This window comes from Cervus elaphus, chromosome 16 (assembly GCF_910594005.1).
Source record: "Cervus elaphus chromosome 16, mCerEla1.1, whole genome shotgun sequence".
NCBI lineage: Eukaryota > Metazoa > Chordata > Mammalia > Artiodactyla > Cervidae > Cervus > Cervus elaphus.
Genome location: NC_057830.1, coordinates 28,480,234 through 28,506,442, shown reverse-complemented (window position 1 = coordinate 28,506,442; position 26,209 = coordinate 28,480,234). Strand labels below are relative to the sequence as shown.

The 26,209-nt window shown below is 37.0% G+C and overlaps 1 protein-coding gene across 5 annotated transcripts in view; it reads left to right on the top strand.

Moving 5' to 3' along the window:
- ERCC6L2 (ERCC excision repair 6 like 2) overlaps positions 1-26,209 on the top strand; it is a 184,333-nt gene that overhangs the window by 78,588 nt on the left and 79,536 nt on the right. For all 5 annotated transcript variants that reach the window (XM_043927420.1, XM_043927421.1, XM_043927417.1 and 2 more), the window contains 2 exons: positions 10,604-10,699; positions 23,961-24,060. In XM_043927420.1, coding sequence (XP_043783355.1) covers positions 10,604-10,699; positions 23,961-24,060 — 196 coding nt within the window. The remainder of the gene's footprint in view (positions 1-10,603; positions 10,700-23,960; positions 24,061-26,209) is intronic.

Sequence of the window (26,209 nt, the reverse complement as noted above, 5' to 3'; positions counted from 1 at the left end):
TCTGTTTATCATAAAAACCTTCAATAGAAGTGGTCATAGAGGGAACATAACATAATAAAGGCCATGTATGAAGAACCAACAGCTAATAATATACTCAGTGGTAAAAAGCTTAAAACTTTTCCTCTAAGGTCAGGAACAAAACAAGGATGCCCACTCTTACCAGTTTTATTCAACATGGTACAGTAATTCCTGGCCACAGTAATCAGGTAAGAAAGATAAATAAGAGGCATCCAAATAGGAACAGAAGAAGCAAAACTGTCGCTCTTTGCAGATATCATGATTCTATATATAGAAAACCCTGAAGACACTACCAGAAAACTATAAGAACTAATAAATGAATTCAGTAAAGTTGCAGGATGCTTTCCTGGTGGCTCAGAGGTAAAGAATCTGCCTGCCAAGCAGGAGATGCAGGTTGGATCCCTGGGTTGAGAAAGTCCCCTGAAGGAGGAAATGGCAACCCTCTCCAGTATTCTTGCCTAGAAAATCCCATGCACAGAGGAGCCTGGTGAGCTTACAGTCCATGGGGTTGCAAAGAGTTGGACATGACTTAGAAACTAAACAACAGCAACAAAGTTGCAGGAGACGGCATTATCATACAGAAGTCTGTTGCATTTCTATAACAAATAATGTGCTATCAGGGAAATTAAGTAAACGATTTCTTTTACAACTACATCACAAAGAATAACATAGTTAGGAATAATTTACCAAGGAGGTAAATAACATGTTCACTGAAAACTATAACACAAATATGAAAGGAATTGAACACAAATAAATGGGAAGATACACATGGTAATGGATTGAAAGAATTAACATTGTTAAAATGTCCGTATAGCCCAAAGTAATCTTCATATTCAGTACAATCACTGTCAAAATACCCATTGCATTTTTCACAGAACAGATAGTCCTAAAATTTGTGTGGAACCACAGAAGACCCCAGATAGCCAAAGAGAGCTTGAGAATGTACAAGGCTAGAGTTGTCTTGCTTCCTGATTTCAAATCAAATTTGTGTTGTATACAAAGCCATAGTAATCAAAACAATATGGTACTGGTATGAAACCAGACACATGGATCAGTGGAATAGAATAGAGAACCCATAAATAAACCCACATTTATATGGTCAACTAATATATCATAAAGCAGCCAAGAATATTCAGTGGGGGAAAAAGTCTTTTCAATAAGTGATGTTGGGAAAATCGGACAGATAGATGTAAGAGAGTGAAAGTAGACTCTTTTCTAATACCAGATACAAAAATAAATGCAAAGTGGATTAAACATTTAATGTTAGGCCTAAAACCATAAAACTCCTAGAAGAAAATATGAGCAGGGAGCTCTTTGGCGTTGGTCTTTGTAATGTTTTTTGAATCTTTCTGGGCAAGGATAGTAAGAACAAAAATAAACATGTGACTACATCAAACTAAAGAGCTTTGGCACAGTGAAGGAAACTATCAACAGAAGAAAAAGGCAACCTACTGGATGGGAGAAGATATTCTAAATGATATGTTCAATAAGGGGTTAATATCCAAAATATATAAGGAACTCATAAAACTCAATATAAAAAAGCCAAATAATCCAATTAAGAAATCGGCAGAGGTCCCAAATAGGTATATTTCCAAAGAAGACATACAGATGGCCAACAGGCTCATGATGAGGTGCTCAACATGACTAATCATCAGGGAAATGCAGATCAAACCAGAAAGATAGCACCTCACACCTGTCAGGGTAACTTTTACCAAAAAAACAAAACACAGATAACAGGTGTTGTTGAGGATATGGGGAAAAGGCAACCATTCTTCACTGTTGGTGGGAATCTAAGCTAATACAGTCACTATGAAAACCAGTATGGAGGTTCCTCAAAAAATTATAAGTACAACTGTCATACAATCTAGCAATTTCACTTTTGGTCATTTATCTGAAGAAAAGGAAAAACACTAATTTGAATAGATATATGTATGTTCACTGCAGCAGTATATATAATAACTATGACGCAGAAGCAACCTAAGTGTCTACTGATAAATGAAATGGATAGTGATTACACACACACATATATATACTTTATGTGTATATACATACGTATGTATATAATGGAATATTACGTAGCCATAAAAAGGATGAAATCTTGCCCTTTGTGACAACATGGGTGAATCTACAGTGTATAATCTAAGTGAAGTAAATCAGATGGAGAAAGACAAGTACTATATGATTTCACTTACATATAGTATCTAAAAAATAAAAGGACAAACATAGCAAAACAGACTCAGATACAGAGAACAGGCTAGTGATTGCCCAAAGGGAAGGAGTAGGGAGAAGGGGTTAAAAGGTGCAGGGGATTGAGAGGGTCAAAATAAAGAAGTCATGCAGATACAGTGTATAGCATAGGAATATACTCAAGTTTTTAAAAAGATCTTCCTTACATTTTTAAAATCTAGCTGACCATTTATATATATTTTTTTGTTTTTTATGGTTTCTAGCTTTTACTTCTTTAGTAGTTTTAGTCATTTTTCAAAATATCTTTTTGAATGGCATTTTTACTCTATTTAACTCCTGTTTTGGGGGGGTGCTAATCCTTCTATTTGTTCTTCCCTCTGGCTCTTGCTCATGGTAGATGGTTTCTTCACACATTTTGTAATTTTTTATTTTGAGCTTATCTTCAGTGGGGCTTTTTTCTCTGTTATTCCTTAGGAGACTGGTTGTAGGAGTTCTCCATTACTGTGGTTTTACTTTGGCTTCTCTGTTAGGTATCCCAAACAGGGCACGAGAAGTTTTGGATTCCTGTTTTCCTGTGACTGAATTCAAAGGATGATTTGTTACCTAAGTCCTTACATTTGTTACATAAAGAACTTTACAAAACATAATAAGTACATTCGTCAGCTATATTTTTCAAAAGAGATATACTCAGTTTTTGTTTTGTTTTTCTTGTTTTGCAAAAATTTATATTTATTTTCTGGGTGTTGAAACAAAAGACTTTCACACTGGCTCAGTTCATTATTTTTGCCAGAATCCTAATTCTTCATTATCTTTTAGTTTATCAACAGCTTGGACTTTGTGTTATGTTAAAGGGAAATTTGGTTTTCTTTTACTTCCCCTTCCCCATTTTCCATGTAGTCTTTACTCTTTTTATTTTTTGTCTATTAATTAATTTTTAGCCTTAAATAATATACTTTAATCTTTGATTTTTAGTCCAGCAACTTTCTACAGTATCTTCTAAGTACTTGTAATGTGTGGTATTAACATTAGCACACATCCACCGTGTCTTCTACTTTTGTCATCTGTCTGTATTATCTGTCAGCTATTTTAGCAAATAACTTTGCATGCCAGAATATATAAAAAATAAATTTTATGTATTTTTGAATATCATAAAATGTCTTCTATGTGATCTCTCATGTAATTGCTTTGGCCAACTGTAGGGAATTTCTTTTCAGATCTTTGTAGGTATTCAATTCAGTTCAGTTCAGTCGCTCAGTCGTGTCCAACTCTTTGCGACCCTATGAACCGCAGCACGCCAAGCCTCCCTGTGCATCACCAACTCCCAGAGTTTACCCAAACTCATGTCCATTGAATCGGTGATGCCATCTAACCATCTCATCCTCTGTTGTCCCCTTCTCCTCCTGCCTTCAGTCTTTCCCAATATCAGGGTCTTTTCAAATGAGTCAACTCTTCGCATTAGGTGGCCAAAATATTGGAGTTTCAGCTTCAACATCAGTCCTTCCAATGAACACCCAGGACTGGGAAATTCTCTTTGATTATTTCTTTGACAATGGCTTCTCTTCACAGTTTTCTAGTGTCTCTCTTGGTCACTAGGTTATCGATTTTAGTGTTCCTAAAATGATTCTTTTTAGGGGGAGGACAGAGTTGCACTGTGTAGCTTGTGGAATCTTAGTTCCCCAACCAGGAGTAAACACAGGCCCTCAGCAGTGAAAGCTCGGAGTCCTAACCACTGGACCACCAGGGAATTCCCCTAGAATGATTCTTTAAACCTGTGAACTTTGATCTCTTACTTTGTGTTCTTATCTTTTTTTTGGCTCTATTTCTGGAAAAAAAAACCAAAAAACGGCATTTTCCAATCTTATTATTTTATTTTAAATAACTAAGTTTCAGTCTTTTAAATTATGTCTTTATTTTTTTGCTTTGAACTCTCATTTTGTGAATAATCTTTATTCTGGAATGTCAATACCTTAAAGCTTAGCTTTCCATGATCATCTCATTCAGCTCATCAAGGGAGGGTTTTCTGGCATTTTTCCTGGGGTTGGAATTTTTATTGGAATCACTGAATTTATAAATGACTTTGTAGAAAAATGACATTTTAATGCTTTTGAACCTTCCTATCTATGAGCATGGTATTGGTTAAATATATTTAGGCTTCTCAGTAAGTGAATACTTTATTCAGCCTTTAAAAAAAAAACTTATTTGGCGGTGCCAGGTCTTTGTTGTGGCATACAGTATCTTCGATCTTCATTATGGGATGCAGGATTTTTATAATAGTTAATACATAACAATAAAATTTAATTCATTGATGGCATTTTTTTGTGTAACATTAAGATATGGTTAAATATAATTTTTATATATTTTTGATACAAAATAGAATGTGAAAGACCTAAAGAATTGAATAGCCTGCATGTTGATTATGGGTCTGTCTTTATACCATTTCTCAGGCTGAAAAGAGCTATGTTCTTTTGTATTTTATTGCATAAGGAGTAAGCTTTTGCTCTTAGCCATAGGAGAGGAGTGACAGGTTTGAAAAGATTGCGCTTCTCAATTGTATTATCATCAAATAGAGAATCATCTCGTATCTAGAGATAGAGTTTAGAGATTATTTTTTTTCTTTAAAAGAAATACTGCCTCTGAATTAACTTGGACAGTCTTCAAAATATCTTTGAAGATTGTTACCTCAACTAGTGGTGACCTCCCTGTGACTCATTTAGGACATCTGAGGTAAATTCATGTCACAACTTACTGAACAGTTAACTAGACTTATTTTTGGTATTAAGTGTTAGAAAATATTTCTTACTCTCCAATTTTATTTTAATCATAACTAGTTGATTTTTCACATAATAATCTAAATATGTAATCTTATGAACCTTGATTTTTCAAAAATTTCCCCATCACGATAGTAGACAGGTAAACTAACTTTTCTTCTACTTGTTTGGTATCTAAATCACCTACTCCCCTAATTTACTTATTTTTAGAATTTTTTCCCAACCTTACTCTTTATCCCACCTCATTCCTTTCTTTGAGTTTAAGTCTCTGTGATACCTTTTTGCTATTGCCTCTAGTAAGTTATTTTCCAAAGGAGCTAATTCAATTTCTATTGAATATTGAACCTTAAGTCAGGATGCCTGGGTTTGAATCCAGACGTTAGCCGCCTCAGTGACTTTTAAGCAAGTAAATTAATATTTCTGATTCTCAATTTCCTCATCTGTAAAAATGAGAATAATAGCTCATAGAACTATGTTGAGGATGAAAGTATAGGATATGTGAAAATTTCTCGCACCATTCCTGGTATATAGTAGATACTCTATAAATAATAATTTCTTTCTATTTTGACAGAAACTGTGTAAGAGAAGACTGTTAACATTTTCTCTCCCTGGATGAATAGTATCTAGTATAAAGATTCTGAAAAGGGAAAAACAGCAAGAGAAAGCCTCAGTGGAAGGCTTTGAAGGTTGAGATTAGAAAAGTGTAGAATATAAAGGAAATGGTTTTATTCTTGGATTTTAAGTTTTCTTTTTTAAAAATACAAAATTTTATTATTGTATAATAAAATAATTGCTAAATGTAGGGTATTTAGACACAGAAAATTCAAAATATGAGAGGATAACAGTTATTATTAGGTAAAATCTAAAAAGCTGTGTAGGCAGCTGAAATCTTTAAATCAGTAGACAAACATTTTATTATTCAGTTTTAATAGATATATTTAGGAAAAAAATCATTATAAATACTTCATTCCAAAATGAGTTATTTGTCTTCTGATATGTTTTGGCTGGTAGAAAAATGAATTTGTCAGATCCATTAAACAATTCCATATTTTTAAAACTGTCAAAATATGCATATATCTTTTGTGGCTTCTTTTCACTGTATATTTTAACCAGAGGTCAAATTAAATGAAGACAAAACTTTGACTCTCCACAGAATTGAGAAGTTTTAAATAGACAAATGGCATCCTTAGTTTTCTCTGCATGTGTGCTCAGTAGCTCAGTCATGTCTGACTCTTTGTGACCCCATGGACTGTAGCCCACTAGGCTCCTCTGTCCGTGGGATTTTTCCAGGCAAGAGTACTAGAATGGGTTGTCATTTCTTCCTCCAGGGGATCTTCTTGACCCAGGGATCAAACCTGCATTTCCAGTGTCTCCTCCATTGTCAGGCAGATTCTTTACCACTGGGCCACCTGGGAAGCCCCTAGTTTTCTATATTCTGTACTTTAAATTATTTTATGTAATGTGGGAATGGATCTGAGGTCAAAGGAAAGGGAAGACTGGAGACCAATGAAGTAATACATACAGGTGTGATATCAAGGTTTGAAATAGAGGAAGGGAAAATAGAGATGAAGAAGGGACTCATGAAAAAGAAAAAAAAAAACTTTTGAGGTAAATTTGATAGGACTGGATATTGGTTGGCTTTTTTAGTTGTTTTATCTTGCTTCTAAGTCTGTTGATGACAGATTCTGTTCATTTTCCTGAGTCTGACAATGTCATGATTTCCCTTTCATTCCTGAAGGGTGTTTTTTTACTGGATATAGAATTTTGTGTTGATAGTTCTTTTAGCACTTGAAAGATGTACTGCTTCCTCCTGGCCACCTTGGTTTCTAATGAGAAATCTACTGTTATTTGAATTTATGTTCCCTTAAAAGTAATATGTTGATAGAATTTCTCTCTGACTGCTTACAAGAGTTTGTCTTCTGTTTGCGGAAGTTTAATTACACTATATCTAAACATAGTTTTCTTTGGGTTTATCATTTTGGAGTTCATGCAATTTTTGCATTCTATAGTTTTATCTTTTTCCCCCAATTTGGGAAGTTTCCAGCTGTATTTCTTTCAGTACCTTTCATTCAGTATTACTCTCTCTTTTCTCTTGGGACTACTATGATACAAGTATTAGCTCTTTTATTACTGTCTTAGTCCTCTAAGACTTTTTTTTTTCCTGAACATTTTCTTTCTGTTGTTTAGATTGGGCAAATAATACTGACCTGCTCCTATGTTTATTGATTCTGTTGTCCGTCATCTCCACTGTAGTACCAAATCCAACTAGCAAGTTTTGTTATGCAGTTATTTTTCAGTTCTAAAATTTTTGCTTGGTATCCTCTCTCTCTTTGCTGAGACTTAATATTTTTAATTTGTTTCAAGCATATATCAAGCATTTTTGAAGCATTTTTACTGTGGCTGCATGTAAATCCTTGTCAGATAATTCGAACGTCTGATCTTTGCAGTGTTGTCAAATGTTAATTGTCTTTTCTCATAGAAACTGAGATTTTCCTAGATCTGGGTAAGAGTAGTAATTTTTTATTGTATACTTGATGTTTTGAGTATTATGTTATGAGACTCTATCTTATTTAAAACTTCTCTTTTAGCCAGATACCATGCCAGCCACGTGAGGTAGAAATCCATGTCTCTTGCTTGGCCTGTGTTGGTTTGCGGCACTTTATTGCTCCTTCTGCATGGCTTACCCCGTACTGCAGAGGGGACCTTGGTTATAGCTTGGCAGCAGTCAGAAGTTCCAGCTCCTTTATCGGTCTTCCCTGACACCACCTGAATGAGCATGAGAGGCCCCTCTTTACTGTCAGGCAAAGACGGAAGTTCAGTCTCCCCACTCAGTCTTGGATGACCAAGTGAGGGTTAGGGCCACAGATTTTTTTTCTATGGTGTTTGCAATAATAGGCTGGTTAATTGTCTTCATTTTTCTGTCTTAAAACTCTATGCCCTTCCTGGTTCTTTGCCTAAAGGAAGAGGCTTTTCTTGGGTTTCTTTCTTTTTTTTGGTCTCTGACTGTTTGCTCCTGGCATTTCCAGTTCAGTGACTTCCCAGGTCACTCAGACAGTAAAGAATCTGCCTGCAATGCAAGAGACCCAGGTTCGATCCCTGGGTGGAGAAGATTTCCCTGGAGAAGGCCATGGAAACCCACTCTGGTATTCCAATCTGGGATACATTAGGCAAAAATACAGCCAGGAAACTCACTGCCATGTCGTTTCTCTTGTGGTCTGTAACCAATCTGTGTTCCCTCCAGCTTTCATAATCTTGTGTTTCATTTTATATATAATGTCCAGGGTTTTCAGCTGCACTTAGAGGAATAAAGACAAGTACATTTTTTAAGTGTATATATTTATTTAGCTAGAGTATATTAGCAGTTTTTAAAAGTTATGTTAGGAAAATCCTAGATAATAGTATTTGAGTATCCAAAAAATGTAAAAACCAGCACAGCCTACTTAAATGAGCTCTAATGCTCAAACTTCTTAGAGATACTCTGTTATTCTTGTTCAGTCACTAAGTCATGTCCCACTGTTTGCAGCCCCATGGACTGCAGCATGCCAGGCTCTCCTGTCCTTCACTGTCTCCCAGAATTTGCTAAGATGCGTGTGCATGGAGTCAGTGATGTCTCTAAACATCCCATCCTCTGCTTCCCCCTTCTTTTGCCTTCAGTCTTTCCCAGAATCAGGATCTTTTCCAGTGAGTCATCTCTTTGCATCAGGTGGCCAAAGTATTAGAGCTTCTACTTCAGAATCAGTCCTTCCAATGAATATTCAGGGTTGATTTCCTTTAGGATTGACTGGTCAGATCTCCTTGTGGTCCAAGGACTCTCAAGAGTCTTCTCCAGTGCCGCAATTCAAAAGCATCAGTTCTTTGGTGCTCAGCCTTCTTTATGCTCCAGCCCTCATATCTGTACATGACTACTGGAAAAGCTGCAGCTTTGACTATATGGACCTTTGCTGGCAAAGTGATTTCGTTGCTTTTTAATATAGTCTGGGTCTGTTATAGCTTTCCTTCCAAGGAGCAAGCGTCTTCTAATTTCATGGTTGCAGTCACTGTCCATAGTGATTTTGGAGCCCAAGAAAAGAAAATTTGTCACTGCTTCCACTTTTTCCCCTTCTGTTTGCTGTGAAGTGATGGGACTGTATGCTGTGATCTTAGTATTTGAATGATGAGTTTTAAGCCAGCTTTTTCACTCTCCTCTTTCACCCTCAAAGAGAGGCTCTTTAGTTCCTCTTCACTTTATGCCATTAGAGTGGTATCATCTGCATATGTGAGGTTGTTGATATTTCTCCTGGCAGTCCTGATTCCAGCTTGAGATTCACCTAGCCCAGCATTTTGCATGAGGTAGTCTGCATAGCAGGGTGACAATACAGAGCCTTGTCATACTCCCGTCCCAGTTCTGAACCAGTCCATTGTTCCATGGCTGATTCTAACTGCTTCTTGATCTGCATACAGGTTTCTCAGGAGACAGGTAAGGTGGTCTGGTATTCCCATCTTTCGGAATTTCCATTGTTTGCTGTTATCCACACTGTCAAAGGCTTTAACATAGTCATTGAAGCACAAATTGATGTTTTTCTGGATTTCCCTTACTTTCTCTATGATCCAACAAATGTTAGCAATTTGATCTCTGGTTCCTCTGCCTTTTCTAAACCCAGCTTGTACATCTGGAAGTTCTCAGTTCATGTACTGCTGAAGCCTAGCTTGTAGGATTTTGAGCATAAGCTTGCTAGCATGGGAAATGAGTGCAGTTATATGGTAGTTTGAACATTCTTTGGCATTGCCCTTCTTTGAGATTGAAATGAAACCTGACCTTTTCTAGTCCTGTGGGCACTGCTGAGTATTCCAAATTTGCTGACATATTGAGTGTAGCATTTTAACACCATCATCTTTTAGGATTTGAAATAGCTCAGCTATAATTCCATTACCTCCACTAGCTTTGTTCTTAGTAATGCTTCCTAAGGCCCACTTGACTTGACACTCCAGGGTGTCTGGCTCTAGGTGAGTGACCATACCTTCGTGGTTTTCTGGGTCGTTAAGATCTTTTTTGTGTAGTTCTCTGTGTTCTTGCCATCTCTTCTTAATCTCTTCTGCTTCTGTCAGGTCCTTACTATGTTTGTCCTTTATCCCGTCCATTCTTGCATGAAATGTTCCCTTGGTATCTCCAGTTTTCTTGAAGAGATCTCCAATCTTTCTCATTCTGTTGTTTTCCATTTGTTTGCATTGTCCATTTGAGAAGGCCTTCTTATCTCTCCTTGCTCTTCTCTGGAACTCTGCATTCACTTGAGTCTATCCTTCCCTTTCTCCTTTGCCTTTCCCTTCTCTTCTTTTCTCATCTATTTGTAAAGCCTCCTCAGACAACCACTTTGCCTTCTTGCATTACTTTTTCTTTGGGATGGTTTTGATCACTGCCTCCTATACAATGTTATGGTCCTCTGTCCATAGTTCTTCAGGAATATTCTCGAGTAGTACAAAAAAAAAAGTTCCATAGCAATTTTCCTTGTGGTATATTTGTATTTTAATTACCTTACTTTTATAATGTTAATGTAATATTTTATTTATTTTGTTATAGAAACCTGGCATCATTGAGTTGCAGAGCAAAATTTATTTTTACTGTTTTAATGTGCTTTTTTTTACATTTACTCCAGGGCTGGTGGACTAGGCCTTAATTTTGTTGGTGCCAACGTGGTTGTATTATTTGATCCTACATGGAATCCAGCCAATGATCTTCAAGCAATTGACAGGTACAATGGTGACAAAATTTGATGTGATCTATAAATGCGTTAATCTAAAAGTGCTCCTGAATTTTTTAGGTTGCCTGTAATGTGACTGTGATTAGAAGATAAGGAAACCATTGTCAAATTTTTTTAAACTTTTGTTTAAGATAACCCTGAACTTTTAAATCCAAATGGCAGGCTGTTAGTCATTTATTTCCCCCTCCATCTCAAAATCTCATTATTGTGACAAGATTAATTTAGAAGAGAGAATAAATCCCTACTCCTGCAGGAAAGTGTAAAAGGCCACTACTAGTGGGTCAGAAGTTTTAAGAAACTCATGAAAAATTTTTTTATGATGAAGCGACCAGCAGAGAAAAGCCACAGTCCAAAGTCAACTGGAGAGCATAGAGAATTTTCAAGCATGGGATCAGCAACGTCAGGATATGAGAGTAGACCAGAGCACATCATCCCAGCAAATTAATGTGCTGACTCTAAAACAGATTCCTGTCCCATACTTTGTACATGAAGAGGGATTGGCCTATAACATGTGCTCCTTGATCAAAACTGGAAGAATCACTTCATAAATTTTATAAGTAAGTGGGAAATCTGACAAAATACTCTTCCAGTGGTTGTTTGCACCAGATCGTAAAGCATGGAAACCCAGCTTTCTCTACCGCCTGAGCTACCAGGAAGGCTGGAAACCCAGCTTTCTTAAGCAGTCCATTTCATCATTGTCTGAAAGCTTTCTGAATACAATTCTTTTACCTCTTTAGTTAAATTTATTTCTAGATATTTTATTCTTTTTGATATGATTGTAAATGAGATTTTTGTTATTTCTCTAATGGAGCATTTTTAATGTATAGAATGTAACAGACTTCTGTATATTAATTTTGTATTCTGCAGCTTTACCAGATTCATTGATGAGCTGTAATATTTTTTTCTTGCATCTTTAGGATTTTCTGTATATAGTGTCATCATCTATAAACACTGAGTTTTACTTCTTCCCCTCTAACTTGGGTTTGAGTATATTGTTAGCTGTGGCCTTATATCTGGCCTTTTTTATGTTGGGGCATGTTCCCTCTATTTTCAGTTTATTGAGTTTTTTTCTTTTTTTATCATAAATGGGTGTTAAATTTTGTTGAAAGCTTTTCCCACATTTATTAAGATAATATAATTTTTATTCTTCTATATGTTAACATGGTATATCACATCAGTTGATTTGCAGATATTGAATCCCTTGCATCCCTGGGATAAATCTCACTTGATCATGATGTATGATCCTTTTAACGTGTTGTTGAATTCAGTTTGCTACATTTTGTTGAGGATTTTTGCTTCTGTGTTCATCAGTGATACTATCTGTGATTTTTATGATATGTTTGCCTGGTTTTGGTATGAGGGCAATGCTGACCTCATAGAATGAGTTCAAAATGAGAGTGAGTAGTTTGAGAAAGATAGTGTTAACTCTTCTCTGAATGTTGAATTCATCTGTGAAGCTGTCTGGTCCTAGACTTCTTTGTTGTTGGTAGTTTTTTTATTATCAATTCAATATTATTACTAGTAATTAGTCTGTTCAAAATTTCTATTTGTTCATGGTTCAGTCTTGAGATTCATTTCTACTATTTTGTTCATTTCTTAGTTATTCACTTTATTGGTGTATAATTGTAGTAATCTTTTATGATCCCTTGTATTTCTGTGATGTCAGTTATGACTTCTCCATTTTCATTTCTGATTTTATTGATTTTAGTTTTCTCCCTTTTTTCCTTGAAGAATCTGGCTAAATCAATTTTTGTTATCCTTTTGAAGAACCAGCTTCTAGTTTCATTGATCTGTTCAAATTTTTTAGTCTCTGTGTCATTTATTTCTGCTCTGATGTTTATTTCTTTCCTTCACTAACTTTCAGTTTTGTTCTTTTTCTAGTTCCTTGAGGTGTAAGTTAGGTTTAGGTTTTTCATTTGGGTTTTTTCTTGTTTCTTGAGGGAGGCTTGTAATGGTATAAGCCTTGAAACTGCTCTTACTGAGTCCCATACATTTTGGATCACTGTGTTTCCATTTTCATTTGTCTGCAGGTATATTTTTATTTGTTCATTGATTTCTTCAGTGATTCATTGTTTTTTAATAATGTATTGTTTAAACTCACATAGTTGTGTTTTTGCAGATTTGTTTTTAACTGGTTGATTTCTCCTCTCTATAGTTATGGTCAGAAAAAGATGCTTGATATGATTCCAATCTTAAATTTACTAAATTTACTTGTTTTGTTGCCTAACATATGGTCTGTCCTGGACAGTGTTCCGTGTGAACTTGAAACAAAGGTCATTCTTCTGCTTTTGGATGAAATATTCTATCTTTATCTATTTAGTCCATCTGGTATAATATGTTGTTTAAGACCAGTGTTTCCTAATTCATTTTCTCTCTGGATGTTCACTAACCCCAGTGATGTCAGTGGGGTGTTAAAGTTCCCTACTATTAATGGTGTTACCGTCAGTCTCTCCTTTTATGTCTGTTAATATTTGCTTTATGTATGTAGGTACTCCTTTCCCAGATGCATATGCATTTACAATTGTTATACCTCCTTCTTGAATTGATCCCTTGATCATTATGTAATGTCTTTGTCACTTCTGCAGTCTTTGTTTTAAAGTCTTATTTTTTCTGGCGTGTGTTGCTACCCCAGTTTTCTTTTCTTTTGCATTTGGAAGGAATATCTTTTCCCATCTCCTCAGTTTCAGTCTGCGTGTCTGTAACTCAAGAGTGAGCCTCTTACAGGTAGCATATAGATGGCTCTTGTGTTTGTATCCATTCAGCTACTCTATGTCTTTTGATTGCAGCATTTAGTTCATGTTCTTTTAAAGTAGTTATTGATAGATATGTTCTCCTTTACATTTTCTTGTGCTGTGGTTGTTTCTGTGGTTCTTTTTTCTTCCTTTCTTCTTTTGTTATCTTCTTTGTGATTTGATAGGTATATTTAGTGTTACGTTGGTATTCCTTTCTCTTTTTTCCATATGTTTAGATTTTTGGTTTGTGGCTACTGTAAGATTTAATATAGCACTCTGTCTATTTATGGGGCTTCCCTGATGGCACAGTGGTAAAGAATTAGCCTGCCAAGGCAGGAGACATGGGTTCGATCCCTGGGTCAAGAAGAGTCCCTGGAGGAGGAAATGGCAACCCACTCCAGTATTCTTGCCTGGGAAATCCCATGGAGAGAGGGGAGCCTGGCAGGCTACAGTCAGAGTCAGACATGACTTAGTGACTAAACAACAACTGTCTATGTACATGATTTTTTTTTTCATTTATTTTTATTAGTTGGGGGCTAATTACTTTACAATATTGTAGTGGTTTTTGCCATACATTGACATGAATCAGCCATGGATTTACATGTGTTCCTCATCCTGATCCCCCCTCCCACCTCCCTCCCCATCCCATCCCTTTGGGTCATCCCAGTGCACCAGCCCTGAGCACTTGTCTCATGCATCCAATCTGGGCTGGCGATCTGTTTCACACTTAATAATATACATGTTTCAATGCTATTCTCTCAGATCATCCCACCCTCGCCTTCTCCCACAGAGTCCAAAAGTCTGTTCTATACATCTGTGTCTCTTTTTCTGTCCTGCATATAGGGTTATCGTTACCATCTTTTTAAATTCCATATATATGTGTTAGTATACTGTATTGGTGTTTATCTTTCTGATGTATTGGTGTTTATCTTTCTGGTGTATTGGTGTTTAGCATTCTTATCCATTCGTCTGCTGATGGGCATCTAGGTTGCTTCCATGTCCTGGCTATTATAAACAGTGCTGCGGTGAACATTGGGATACATGTGTCTCTTTCAGATCTGGTTTCCTCAGTGTGTATGCCAAGGAGTGGGATTGCTGGGTCATATGGCAGTTCTATTTTCAGTTTTTTAAGGAATCTCCACACTGTTCTCCTCAGTGGCTGTACTAGTTTGCATTCCCACCAACAGTGTAAGAGGGTTCCCTTTTCTCCACACCCTCTCCAGCATTTATTGCTTGTAGACTTTTGGAGAGCAGCCATTCTGACTGGCGTGTAATGGTACCTCATTGTGGTTTTGATTTGCATTTCTCTGATAATGAGTGATGTTGAGCATCTTTTCATGTGTTTGTTAGCCATCTGTATTTCTTCTTTGGAGAAATGTCTGTTTAGTTCTTTGGCCCATTTTTTGATTGGGTCATTTATTTTTCTGGAATTGAGCTGCAGGAGTTGCTTGTATATATTTGAGATTAATCCTTTGTCTGTTTCTTCGTTTGCTATTATTTTCTCCCATTCTGAAGGCTGTCTTTTCACCTTGCTTATAGTTTCCTTTGTTGTGGAAAATCTTTTAAGTTTAATGATTATTTTAAGTTGCTGATCTTTTAAGTTCACACACACTTAACGACCCTAAATTTTTACTCTCCCCCCCAAGAATGTTTATTATTTTTTACATCATATTTTATATCTTTTTGTTTTGTGTGTCCCTTAACTACTTTTATGGATATACTTAATTCTACTACTTTTGTCTTTTAACCTTCCTACTAGCTTTATACATAGTTGATTTACTACCTTTACTGTATATTTGCCTTTACCAGTGAGATTTTTTCCTTCCGTAATTTTCATGTATCTAGTTGTGGCCTTTTCTTTTTCACACAGAAAAGTCTCTGTAACATTGCTTGGAATTTGGTTTGGTGGCACAGAACTCAGCTTTTACTTATCTGTGAAACTTTTGATCTCTCCAGATCTATATGAAAGCTTTACTAATTAGAATATTCTTATTTGTAGGTTTTTCCCTTTCATCACTTTAAGTATATTATGTCACTCCCTTTTGGCCTGCACCATTTCTCCACAATGCTCATAGCATTGTGGATTTGCCTTTGTATATAACTTGTTGCTTTTCCTTTTTCTCCTTATCTTTAATTTTTGACATTTTAATTACAACGTTTCTTGGTGTGATCCTGTTTGGTTTGGTCCTGTTTGGAACTTTTTGTGCTTTCTGGACCTGAATATCTTTTTTTCCAAGTTAGGGAATTTTACAGCTATGTCTTCAAATATGGCCTCTGCCCCTTTCTCTGGGACCCCTATTATGTGAATGCTAGTATGTTTCATATAGTTCCAGAGGTCTCAAACTGTCCTTCTTACTTTTTATTATTTTTCCTTTTTCTGTTCAGCTTTAGTGATTTCCACTGCTATGTCTGCCAGCCCACTGATCCATTCTTCTGTATCATATGATCAACTGTCAATTCATTTTAGTATATTTTAAAGTTGTATTTTTTATTTTTATTATTGCAATGTAACTGACATATAACATTATAGTGTTCTATAAACAAAGTATTGTTGATTTACAGTATTATATTAGTTTTGGGTATACAGATAGTGATTCAATATTTTTACAGATTGTACTTCATTGAAAGTTATTATAAGATAATGGCTGTAATTCCCTGTACTATGCAATATCTTCTTGTTGCTAATCTATTTTATATACAGTAGTTTGTCTTTTTTAATCCCATTACCCTATCTTGTCCTTAGCCCCTTCCCTGACCCCAGGGGCAAACACTTGTTTTCTATTTTTGTAATTGTGTTTCTGTTTTCCTATATACGTATTCATTTGTTTTATTTCTTAGGTTCCACATCTAAGTGATATCATATAGTATTTATCTTTCTCTGATTTAATTCAGTAAGGATAATGTTCTCTAGGTTCATCCATGATGCTGTAATTGGCAGAATTTCATTCTTTTTCATGGCTGAGAAATAATCCATAGGAAAGCTATGACAGACCTAGACAGTGTGTTGAAAAGCAGAGACATTACTCTGCCTGCCCTGTATAGTCAGGGCTACGGTCTTCCCAGTGGTGATGTACAGTTGTAAGAGCTGGACCGTAAAGAAGGCAGAGCGCCAAAGAATTGATGCTTCAAATTATGGTGGAGAAGACTCCTGAAAGTCCCTTGGACAGCAGGGAGATCAAACCAGTCAATCGTAAGGGAAATCAACCTTGAGTATTCATTGGAAGGACTGATACTGAAGCTGAAGCTCCAGTATTTTGGTCATGTGATATGAACAGCCAACTCATTTGAAAGGTCCCTGGTGCTGGGAAAGATTGAGGGCAGAGAAGAGGGCGTCAGAGGATGAGATGGCTGGATGGCATCACTGATGCAATGGACATGAACTTGGCAAACTTCAGGAGATAGTAAGGGACAGGGAGGCCTGGTGTGCTGCAGTCCATGGGGTCACAAAGAGTCGGATATGACTAGGTGACTGAACAACAACAATAATCTATTCTTATATGTATACCACATCTTATCCATTTGTATGTTGATGGACACTGGATTGCTTCCATACCTTGGCTATTGTAGTTAATACTTCTATGGACATTGGAGTGCATGAATCTATTTAAATTAGTGTTTTCATTTTTTTAGATATATACACAAAAGTGGGATTGCTGGATCATATCACAGTTCTATTTTTAGTTTTGGAGGACTCTCTACTGTTTCCCATAGTGTCTGCACCGATTTACATTCCTACCAGTAGTGTACAAGGGTTCCTTTTTTTCTCCATCCTTGCCAACAGTTGTTTGTGGTCTTGTGATGACAGCTATTCTAAGAGGTGTTAGCTGATAGCTCATTTTGGCTTTGATTTGCATTTCTCTAATAATTAGTGACATTGACCATCTTTTCAGGTTCCTGTTAGCTTCTTAGGAAGATTTCTCTGCAGGTTGTCTGCCCCATTTTTGATTGGGTTGTTTAGTTTTTTTGACATTGTTTTTTTGATACTCAGTTGTATGAGCTATTTATATTTTTTGGATAATAACCCCATGTTGGTCATATCATTTGCAAATATTTTCTCCCATTCCTTAGGTCATTGTCTCATTTTGTCAATGGTCTCCTTTGCTGTGCAATACCTTGTAAGTTTAATTAAATTTAATTTGTTTATGTTTGCTGTTGTTTCCCTTGCCTTAGGAAACTGATCTAAAAACAGTTGATACAGTTTATGTCATAGATTGTTCTCTGTTCTCTTCTAGGAGTTTTATGGTTTCAGAACATAGATTTAGGTCTTTAATACATTTTGATTATTTTGTTGGTGGTGAGGAAATATTCTGTTCTCATTGTTTTACATGTGGCTGTCCAGTTTTCCAAGAACCACTTGTTGAAGAGACTATTTTGTCCATTATATATTCTTGCCATCTTTGTCATAGATTAGTTGTCTACAGGTGCATGAGTTTATTTCTGGGCTCTTTATTCTGTTCTATTGATATGTAAAGTGTTTGGGAGAGAGTTTCAATTTCAGATGAATGGACTCTGATAACTCAACATCACATTGTTAGTTCAGTCCTTCAGTCCTGTCCAGCTCTTTGCAACCTCATGGACTGCAGCACGCCAGGCTTCCCTGTCTTTCACTATATCCCAGAGTTTGCTTAAATTCGTGTCCATTGAGTTGATGATGCCATTCAACCATCTTATCCTCTGTCACTCCCTTTTCCTATTGCCCTCAGTCTTTCCCAGCATCAGGGTCTTTTCCAGTGAGTCAGCTCTTCACATCAGGTGACCAGTGTATTGGAGCTTCAGCTTCAGCATCAGTCCTTCCAATGAATATTAAGGGTTGATTTCCTTTAGGATTGACTAGTTTGATCTCCTTGCTGTCCAAGAGACTCTCCAAGAGTCTTCTCCAGCTCCACAGTTCAAAAGCATCAATACTTTGGTGCTCAGCCATCTTTATGGTCCAGCTCTCACATTAATACATAACTACTGGAAAAACTATAGCTTTGACATGGAACTTTGTTGGCAAAGTGATGTCTCTGCTCTAGGTTTGTCATAGCTTTCTTCCAAGAAGCAAGCATCTTTTAATTTTATGGCAGCACTGTCTACAGTGATTTTGAAGCCCAAGAAAATAAAGTCTGTCATTGTTTCTATTTTTTCCACATCTGTTTTTCATGAAGTGATGGGACTGGATGCCATGGTCTTAGTTTTTTAATGTTGAGTTTTAAGCCAGCTTTTTCCCTTTCCTCTTACACTTTCATCAAGAGGTTCTTTAGTTCCTCTTCACTTCCTGCCATTAGGATGGTATCATCTGCATATCTGAGATCATTGATATTTCCCACAGCAATCTTGATTCCAGCTTGAGCTTCCTTCTGCCCAGCGTTTCACATGATGTATTCTACACAGACATCAAATAAGCAAGGTGACAGTATACAACTTTGACGTACTCCTTTCCCAATTTTGAACCAGTTCATTGTTCCATGTCTGGTTTTAACTGTTGCTTCTTGACCTGTATACAGGTTTCTCTGGAGGCAGGAAAGGTGGTCTGGTATTCCCATCTCTTGAAGAATTTTCCATAGCTTGTGGTGATCCACACAGTCAAAATCTTTAATGTAGTCAATGAAGCAGAAGTAGATTTTTTTTGAAATTCCCTTGTTTTTTCTTTGATCTAATGGATGTTGGCAATTTGATTTCTGGCTCTTCTGCCTTTTCTAAATCTAACTTGTACATCTGGAGGTTCTCGATTTATGTACTGTTAAAGCCTAGCCTGAAGGATTTTGAGCATTCTTTTAACTAACATGGTGGGCTTCCCTTGTGATTGAGCTGGTAAAGAATCCACCTGCAATGTGGGAGACCTGGGTTTGACCCCTGGGTTGGGAAGATCCCCTGGAGAAGGGAAAGCCTACCCACTCCAGTATTCTGGCCTAGAGAATTCCAGGGACTGTATAGTCCATGGGGTTGCAGAGTCGGACACAACTAAGTGACTTTCACTTTACTAGCATGGTAGATGAGTACAATTGTGCTGCAGTTTGAACATTCTTTGGCGTTACCCTTCTTTGAGATTGGAATGAAACCTGACCTGTTCCAGTCCTGTGGCCACTGCTGAGTTTTCCAAATTTGCTGGCATATTGAGTGTAGCACTTTAACAGCATCATCTTTTGGGATCTGAAATAGCTCAGCTGGAATTCCATCACCCTCACTAGCTTTGTTGGTAGTAATGCTTCCTAAGGTCCACTTGATTTCACACTCCTGGATGTCTGCCTCTAGGTAAGTGATCACACCGTCATGGTTATCTGGATCGTTATGACCTTTTTTGTACGATTCATCTGTGTGTTCCTGCCTCCTCTTCTTAATATGTTTAGCTTCTGGTAGGTCCATACCGTTTCTGTCCTTTATTATACCCATCTCTGCATGAAATGTTCCCTTGGTATCTCTAATTTTCTTGAAGAGACCTCTAGTCTTCCCCATTCTGTTGTTTTCCTCTCTTTCTTTCCATTGTTCACTTAAGATGGCTTTCTTCTCTCTCCTTGCTCTTCTTTGGAACTCTGCATTCAGATGGGTCTATCTATCCTTTTATCCTTTGTGTTTCACTTCTCTTCTTTTCTTAGCTATTTGTGAGGCCTCATCAGACAGCCATTTTGCCTTTTTGCATTTCTTTTTCTTGGGGATGGTTTTGATTACTGCCTCCTGTACAGTATTAGGAATCTCCATCCATAGTTCTTCATACATTCTGTCTATCAGATCTAATCCCTTGAATTTATTTGTCACTTCCAGTGTATAATCATAAGGATTTAATTTAGGTCCTACCTGAATGGCCTCATGGTTTTCCCTACTTTCTTCAATTTAAGTCTGAGTTTGGCAATAAGGAGTTTATGATCTGACCCACAGTCAGCTCCCAATCTTGTTTTTGCTGACTGTATAGAGCTTCTCTGTTTTCAACTGCAAAGAATGTAGTCAATCTGATTTCAGTATTGAACATCTGGTGATGGGCAGAGTCTTCTCTTGTGTTGTTGAAAGAGGGTGTTTGGTATGACCAGTATGTTCTCTTGGCAAAACTCTGTTAGCCTTTGTCCCGCTTCATTTTGTACTCCAAGGCCAAACTTGCCTGTTACTCCAGATACCTCTTCATCCCCTATTTTTGCATTCCAGTCTGCTGGAATCTTTTTTTGGTGATAGTTTTAGAGGGTCTTGTAGATCTTAATAGAGCCATTCAACTTCAGCTTCTTCAGCACTGGTGGTTGGTGCATAGACTTGGATTACTGTGATATTGAATGATTTGCCTTGGAAACAAACCAAGATCATTCTGTTGTTTTTGAGATTGTACTCGAGTACTACATTTCGGACTCTTATGTACTGCATTTTGGACTCTTGTGTAATGCTAGGGCTACTCCATTTCTTCTAAGGGATTCTTGCCCACAGTAGAGGTATAATAGTCATCTGAATTCCCATTGATACACGGACAAGCATCAAAATTAGTATTATTTTAACTTTGAGTTATAATTCTTGTTTTCTATACAATTTTAAAAGACAAGTGCATAAAAAAAATTATAACTATTCTGCTAATGAATACATGGCATATAAAAATGCAATTTGTAACATCGATAAAATAAAGAGTGATAGCAGAGCTGTAAAGGTGGTTTAATGCAATTGAAATTAAGTTAGTGTCAGCTTACGATAGAATAAATTTGAACCCATGCAGTCTGACTTGCAGAGCCTAGACTTTCAACCAGCCTCTTCCCAGAGACAGCTGCTCAGGAAAACGGTCAAATGAAAACCACAGAAAAATTTCCATTTCCTTTTGACTTAACAACATTTGTTGTAATTTTGTTCTTTTTCATCTAGGCCATCGGGACCTAGCTTACTTATCCCAGTGGTCCCTCAAAATAGAGTTCACTCTGCTTTGGCATTCAGTGAAAGCTGATGATAAAACTAAATGAACAGGATTCCTCTTCTTCTCCCTCTCCTTTTGTTGACTCTGGCTGGAGGAACCGAGAAGAACAGTGAAGATACTGACCTCCACACTGTATAACAGTTTCTTGACACTCATCTTTACATGATTAAAGACCTTTTACATATTTGTACTTTATAGACTTAGAAATTGATGACGTGTGGGTCCAGTATAACATGTTACAAGGTTTTATCTGTAAAGATTAAAGAGTAAATGTTCTAACACAGTCTGTCACTCAGCAAACAGTTGACTTACACCAAAGGACATTTCCTTAGATCCATTATCCTTAGACCCAAATGCCTTGTGGGAGAGAAAGGGATTATGAGCCCCTGTCTATCCAGTCTGCAGGATGCAAGTGACAATGCAGTAACTTATCCCTGGCTTTGCTGTGCTGCAAGAGCACTCATTTTTTTCTGGGACAGCAAGATTTCCAGTACCCCAGTATGTCCTCTAGTAAAAGCCCTTCTCTGGGAGAAGGAATGGGCAAAGGAGGCAAAGGAAGCACCAAATAGAACAACATAGTGTGACTTTATAAGGTCAAAGTTAAATTTGCCCCAATTTATAACATTTTCAAGCATGAGGCAGTATGGCCTTGCCCATGATCCCCGGTGACTGTAACAGGTATTTAGAAGCAGGTGATCTCATTCAGAACATCCAATAAACCCTCCACCTGGGAGAAGCGACAGGGATTGTACCCATAGTTAACCAGAGTGGTGAGCCAGGTTAGAGTTTTAATTAGCACTGCAGTCCGTATCAAAGCACCTGGGGTGCTGATCAACTGAGTGATCCAGTCAGACAGACTGTGTGGAAATCTCAGTATATGAAGGGTATAAATCTGCGTTTCTGTAGGCTTGCCAGTTGATTAACTGTTTTCCCTCAGGGTTTTTTTTTTTTTTAACAGTCTCATTGAAGTATAGTTAACATACAATAAACTGCACATATTTGAAGTGTACAGTTGATAAGTCTTGATATAGGAATATAGCATGAACCCATAACCACAATCAAAATAGCAAGCATATCCATCACCCTTCAAATTTTCTTTGTGCCACTTGGTAATCCATCCCTCTTTCCTCCCCTCAGGCCCTATTCCCAAGCAACCACTGATCTGCTTTCTGTCACTATGGATTAGTTTGCATTTTTGAGAGGGTTTTTTTTTGGGGGGGGTGGTGGTTTTGGAGTCCTTTGTAAGCTTAAGACTGCCATAAAAGAAAAATCTGAAAGGATTAATCTCAAAAATATACAAGCAACTCTTGAAGCTCAATTCCAGAAAAATAAATGACCCAATCAAAAAATGGGCCAAAGAACTAAACAGACATTTCTCCAAAGAAGACATACAGATGGCTAACAAACACATGAAAAGATGCTCAACATCACTCATTATCAGAGAAATGCAAATCAAAACCACAATGAGGTACCATTACACGCCAGTCAGAATGGCTGCTATCCAAAAGTCTACAAGCAATAAATGCTGGAGAGGGTGTGGAGAAAAGGGAACCCTCTTACACTGTTGGTGGGAATGCAAACTCGTACAGCCGCTATGGAGAACAGTGTGGAGATTTCTTAAAAAACTGGAAATAGAACTGCCATATGACCCAGCAATACCACTCCTGGGCATACACACTAACGAAACCAGATCTGAAAGAGACACGTGCACCCCAATGTTCATCGCAGCACTGTTTATAATAGCCAGGACATGGAAGCAACCTAGATGCCCATCAGCAGATGAATGGATAAAGAAGCTGTGGTACATATACACCATGGAATATTACTCAGCCGTTAAAAAGAATTCATTTGAACCAGTTCTAATGAGATGGATGAAACTGGAGCCCATTATACAGAGTGAAGTAAGCCAGAAAGATAAAGACCATTACAGCATACTAACACATATATATGGAATTTAGAAAGATGGTAACGACAACCCTATATGCAAAACAGAAAAAGAGACACAGAAGTACAGAACAGACTTTTGAACTCTGTGGGAGAACGTGAGGGTGGGATATTGCGAAAGAACAGCATGTATATTATCTATGGTGAAACAGGTCACCAGCCCAGGTGGGATGCATGAGACAAGTGCTCGAACCTGGTGCACTGGGAAGACCCAGAGGAATCGGGTGGAGAGGGAGGGGGGAGGGGGGATCGGGATGGGGAATACGTGTACATCTATTGCTGATTCATGTCAATGTATGACAAAACCCACTGAAAAAATAAATAAATTAATTAAATAAAATAAAATAAAAAGAAAAAGAAAAATCTGAATCTAAGAAAAGTTTTGTACAGTAGAAGGTGATGTTTATAACAGAAATGAAATTGATACGTATATGTTTTCTACTCCTTTTTGTATGAATTTCTGTTTTTACATTATTATTAAATAATACAGCCGATGTAAACATGGACAGAGGAGCCCGTCGGGCTACGGTTCATGGGATCGCAGAGAGTCGGACACGACTGAGCGACTAAGCGCAAAGCTCAGTACATACCTAAACATGAGATTTTTTTTCAATTAAAATTTTAGTGATGTTTCATTTTTATATCCATGAAGCTACCTCCTGAACTTGAAATTGTTTCACTTGATCTTGGTCGCCTTTTGTTTTTAATTTTTCTGCAGAGCATATAGGATCGGGCAGTGCAGAGATGTCAAAGTGCTTAGGCTGATATCCTTGGGAACCGTGGAGGAGATCATGTACTTACGACAAGTATACAAGCAGGTGAATGTATTTCCCTTTTTCTATTTAAAAGTTAATATTTATCAGTGTTAAAAAATTAATAATAAATTTGTATACAAATATATTTTTATTTTATTCTAGCTATAATAATGAATTTAATAAGATGATGAAATATACTCTAGAATACACTTCTATAAAACTAATTCTTAGGTTCATTGAATTTTAGAGCTAAAAGTTTCTTACAGCAATACTTTGCCGTACACACAAATCATCTTGGGATCTTTAAAATACAGATTTTCATCTAGTAGTACTGGGTAGAGCCCAAGATTCCGTGTTTTTAACAAGCTCCCGGAAGTGCTAGCACTGCTAGTCTACAGACCACGGTTTGAGTAACAAGGTCACAGCTAAGTGGATGCCACAGGTGTGGTCCTGGGGCACCCAGACATCCTCCACTCTCTGGACAGCAAGATTACCTGAGCCAGGCTCCATCCTTGAGTAGCCTCCTCTCAGAGTAGATATTCACATGTCACCATTTTCTGTATGTGCCATAACATGAAGACTGGAGAGGAATACCATATCTAATACAAAGGTTTCATGTTGTATATAATGAAACCAGGACCCAGGATGCTCCAATAAATGGAATCATAGGAATAGAACTCGAGTGTAGTAACTACTGTGCTGGTGTTTTTAATATTCATCTAAAATTGCATTAACTCTGTGATATCCTTAGGGTATCAATTACTGCTCCATTTATGCCTCTGAACAAAGTTTATTTAGTCTATAACTGCCCACTTGAGAAGATCTGGAATGAGGTTCAAGTTTAATTATAAATGTTAAATTTGAATTACTCCCTATATATTTAGTTGGAATCTGTTTAAGAGCAAACATCTGCTACATGTGGTGGTAGTTAACCTAAGAATGATCCAACCTTAAACTTATGCTGTTTTCTTAATTCTAAAGGTAGAATTGTACACCGAAATTTTTAGTTTTCTTAAAGCATTTAGCTCTGTAAGAAACTTTTAATCTTTTTGTTCTTCAGTGTAGCACAATGCCTGAAAATTATCTTTTGAGACATATATAAGTAACTTGGAAAAAAGTAGAACATTATTTTTTGCATCCTTGGAGCAGCTCTTTAAAATACTATCTTTGACTTGTCACAAGTAAGACTCTTTTCTCAATCCTATTATATATATTTCCTTTTGTATATTTGGTCTGTTACATAATAATATGTAATAAAAAGTCTTCAGAACATGAAAGTAATTAAAGTTTTCAGAAGTTCGTATGATCTAATTGCTTATTAAAATAAACCTTAGGGAACATTCAGCCATACAACTTGGTAGGCACAAATAAAGATAAGGTGGCCATCATGTGAGAAATGGCATAAATGTGATTAAAAGATTGATTGATTGGATTTTGAACCAACGGTGCAAATGACAAACACATTCTAGCCTCACAAGTGTTCTCAGATCTCTTGGGGGGGAGGGGCGGGATCTAAAATGATATTTAAAAAAACCTATAAAAATATTGGAAAGCACAAGGGTTTTCTCTGTGGGCTAGAAATGATAAGGAACCCTGAAAGACAAAGGGCAGCTGAGATCAGATTGAAGGAAGATATCAGTCATGAGAAGATTACTGGAAAAGATAGGTGCAACTTATGAATACTCCAAGCTTAGAGTCATAGATATAAAAAAAGGAGCCTTGGGTTAAGTATAATGCCCCCTCTTTGGGGTATTATTAATAATCTAACATGATCTTTCCCCCATTGTACCAAACTGCACCCAATGGAAATGTCTGCTCTCAACTAGGAACAAAACAGAAATACTGGACGGAAAGAAGCAAAGCTCCAAATTTTTGCTGAAATAGAGACGAAAGTTCAAAATAATAAATGCCTACAAACCCCTCCACCTGCTCCCTGCTTTAAATAATTATTGCAGTTGGCCTAGATAAGCATGTGAGACATTTGAAGTCAGATGAAACCCCTTCCCCCCCAAAATAGTTAGTATGGAACAGTTTTGGAAAATAAACACTATGAAAGTGTCCCTCAGAGATACCAGGTCCTAATCACTGGAACCTGTAAATGTTGTTTTATATGGAGAAAAGGATCTTTGCAGAAGTGATTAAGGATTTTTTGAGATGGGCCCTAAGTCACAAGTGTTCTTATAAATAAGAAGCAAAGGGAAATCTGACACAG